Genomic DNA, 3,394 nt, shown 5'->3' with positions numbered 1-3,394 from the left:
ATTTCTGAAAGTATTGAATTTAGCTGAAAGGAAAATTTTTTATTTTGTTTTCAGTTGAAGGTTGACATATGGAATATAGGAGTGTGCTCACTAGGAGAATGAAATGTACTTCTTGCATATATTCTAACATTATTACATATATTCCAATTAGGAACAGGCCAAGGGTAATAGAAGTGATGCCAGCAGGTAACAGCTTGTTTCCCAATTGAAGGCAACTTGTGGGGAATCTGATCTTTAAAAAAATCTTGTACTTTAAGCCTTTCCAAATCAGAAGTTGTGTCGCTGCCTTGAATTGGACACGGGCAGCTTATCATACATGAAGTGGCGGAAACTACTGAGAACATACACCAGATGTTTCTTGTAGTAGTAAGGTCATAGGGTATAATTGTATTTTTCCAAAAAAATCTCTGTACACAGTTGCTGAAGTGTCCTTGAGTTTTTGTGTTGTATTTTGGTTTTGTTGTTTGTGTGTTTGTTTTTTATAACGTTGCAGTACATGTGGTTCAGTAACACCAACTGACAGAACAGTAGGGAAAATGGCATAGAAACCTTTCCACCATTGCTCTCAGAATTTCTAATTGTTCCCAATATTTCAAGTTATTAAAATAACTCTCTGTTGTTAGAAATTAACAAATTCAAGCATGAGTAGGCTGTGAGAACATGCTTCTTGTTGCTGTACACATTCCAAAATTAAGCAGTAAATTCCGTATGTTTTGAGTAATTATTTTTCCTTACTGGTACAGTATGAAAATTGCAGAGATGTGGGACATTACTAACCTCCTGAATGCTGGAGTAACTACGTCCTGATAACAATAAAGTTATTAGTTAGGCAGACTTCATATCACACTCTGATACAAGTGCAGTTGCATTAATAGTAGGAATATTCTGTTTAATTGAACTGATATCCATCTGTACTTTTCTAGAAACAGGCAAGAACAGTTAGAGACATCTCAGATGGAAGAAGCAGAGAAGCTATTTTTTAAAAATATTTTAATTTTATAGAAATTCTGGTTATGAATCTTTCTTGCCTGTCATTGTGTATAGACTCTTAAACCTGTATCAGCTAGGTGAAACCACTAAACATCCCACTACTCTGCTATTCAAAACCTGTGTCTGAATGGTCACAGGCTTATGTAGTTCTTAATGTAGGTGTCTGATATTCTGGAAAAGAAAGTGCAATTAAGAAATGTCATTTGTTGAGGATCAAACTGTTCTGCCCTGACATTGTATAATTATAAGATTTTTTTAACATTGCTCTAATTGCTCTAATGTTCTTATTGTAGGCTAGAAATCTGAAACAATGGGTGACTGGAGCTTTCTGGGGAGACTGTTAGAGAATGCACAGGAGCACTCCACGGTTATTGGCAAGGTTTGGCTGACGGTACTGTTTATCTTCAGGATACTGGTGCTGGGGGCCGCTGCTGAGGAGGTCTGGGGAGACGAGCAGTCGGACTTTACATGCAACACTCAGCAACCTGGTTGTGAAAACGTTTGCTATGACAAAGCATTCCCCATTTCTCACATCCGCTTCTGGGTGCTGCAGATCATTTTTGTCTCCACTCCAACCCTCATCTACTTGGGCCACGTGCTGCACATTGTACGCATGGAGGAGAAGAGGAAAGAGAAAGAAGAGCTGAAAAAGAAGGGAAATGTCAAAGACAGCAGCAACTACCCAGGAGCAGCAGCGTCTGGCAGTGGTAGTGGAGGAGGCAGCAATAACGTCAAGGATCCTCTTGTCAAAAAGGGGAAAGAGAAGCTCCCAATCCGTGATGAACGTGGTAGAATCCGTATGGGAGGGGCCCTGCTCCGTACTTATGTCTTCAACATCATTTTCAAGACACTGTTTGAGGTGGGCTTCATTGTGGGCCAGTACTTCCTGTATGGCTTTGAGCTAAAGCCAGTCTACCAGTGCAGCCGCTCACCTTGCCCGCACACTGTGGACTGTTTCATCTCCAGGCCCACCGAGAAGACCATCTTTATCATCTTCATGTTGGTGGTGGCCTCTGTCTCCCTGCTGTTGAACATGCTGGAGATGTACCACTTGGGGTGGAAGAAGCTTAAACAGGGCATGACAAGCCGGTACAGCCTTGAGATGCCCGTCGCAACAATGACGCCAGTCATGGTAACAGGGGAGTCCAAACCTGTTGCCCTGCCACCACCAGCACTACCCATGGTGGTAACGACTGCTGCGCCTCCACCTGTTCTGCCTGACACCCGTGCTGTCACACCGCTGTTGGCCCCGGTGACCGTGGCGCAGTACTACGCTGCGGCTGCTCCAAGACGACGGCCCCCCTCCAACACAGCCTCCATGGCCAGCTACCCCGTTGCTCCACCAATTCCTGAGGAGAGGCACCGTGCTGTGACTCCTACACCCATCTCCACTCCTGTCACCATCCCGACTCCCATCCCCACACCCACGCCAGCCGTCATCAACTACTTCAACAGCAACCGTGCCTTGGCAGCCGAGCAGAACTGGGTCAACACGGCAGCCAAGCAGCAAGGGAAGGCACCCTCCAGCTCAGCAGGCTCCACTACCCCCAGCAGTGTCCGGCATCCCCTTCCCGAGCAGGAATTGCCACTGGAGCAGCTACTTCCACCCCCAGCTGGACCACCTGTCGCTGCGGCCAACAGCGGCAGCAGCACCAGCGTGAGTGGGGCAAGGCGCGCAGCGGCGGCAGCAGCACCAGCGTGAGTGGGGCAAGCGGCAGCAAGTGGGATGTGGAGGAGGAGCTGCCAGAGGAACGGCCCATCTCAGCTGCCTGCACCACCGTGGAGATGCATGAGCCACCGCTGCTCGTAGACACACGGCGCTTGAGCAGGGCCAGTAAGTCGAGCAGCTGCAGAGCCAGGTCAGACGACCTGGCCGTGTAGTGCGGTCGCCTCTGCTCAGAGGAGCAGGTGGTGGAAGGCAGAGTGGGCAGGGGAGCTGACCGGGGAGGCCAGGCCTGGCGTGGGTGGGAAGGCCTGGGTTTCAAACTTTGACGCTTGCTGTTTTTGCACTCTGTGAGTTGTAGTGGGGAAAAATATCAACATTTTCTAATAGGTCAGGGGTGGCCGAAGCGCAGCCTGTGGGCCAGGGGACCAGTCCCGCTTTCCTTCATGTCCATGGCAGATCTCCCAAGGGCAGCCATAGGAGAGGCCTGCACAGGTAACAGGTGGTGATGGGAACTGGTCATGTGCCCTGAGACTGACTTTCATCTGAGAAAAAAGTTAATATCCCTAGTGCCCATGTGCCTGGCCATCATGTCCCTCTTGCCCTTGCCTTCACTTCCACCATTTTCACATAAGCTCTACATGCATGGATGCTATGACTTACTTCCTTTCCTCTTAAATCTTGCATAGCTCTATGGCAAACATCAGGGTGGCACATTGCCTGTTGGCGCCTGTCATCTCT

At 48.1% G+C, this 3,394-nt stretch overlaps 1 protein-coding gene across 1 annotated transcript; it reads left to right on the top strand.

Moving 5' to 3' along the window:
• Positions 1-1,300: 1,300 nt before the first annotated feature.
• Positions 1,301-2,871, top strand: LOC104545262 (gap junction alpha-3 protein). Its single transcript, XM_010190354.1, has 2 exons — positions 1,301-2,661; positions 2,703-2,871. The coding sequence occupies exons 1-2, from the start codon at positions 1,301-1,303 to the stop codon at positions 2,869-2,871; spliced, it is 1,530 nt and encodes a 509-aa protein (XP_010188656.1).
• The last annotated feature ends 523 nt before the right edge of the window (positions 2,872-3,394 follow it).

Source organism: Mesitornis unicolor, unplaced genomic scaffold (genome assembly GCF_000695765.1).
Source record: "Mesitornis unicolor isolate BGI_N332 unplaced genomic scaffold, ASM69576v1 scaffold2988, whole genome shotgun sequence".
In the NCBI taxonomy this organism is placed as follows: Eukaryota; Metazoa; Chordata; class Aves; order Mesitornithiformes; family Mesitornithidae; genus Mesitornis; species Mesitornis unicolor.
The sequence above is the reverse complement of the archived record's forward strand: the minus strand, read 5'-3'. Positions and strand labels throughout refer to the sequence as shown.

What these genes read in the sequence shown, in the direction of transcription:
- LOC104545262 (XM_010190354.1), top strand. Translation starts at nt 1,301, where the DNA reads ATGGGTGACTGGAGCTTTCTGGGGAGACTGTTAGAGAATGCACAGGAG. An exon ending in ACCAGCGTGAGTGGGGCAAG is followed by an intron (nt 2,662 to 2,702) that starts GCGCGCAGCGGC and finishes GAGTGGGGCAAG; the next exon opens with CGGCAGCAAGTGGGATGTGG.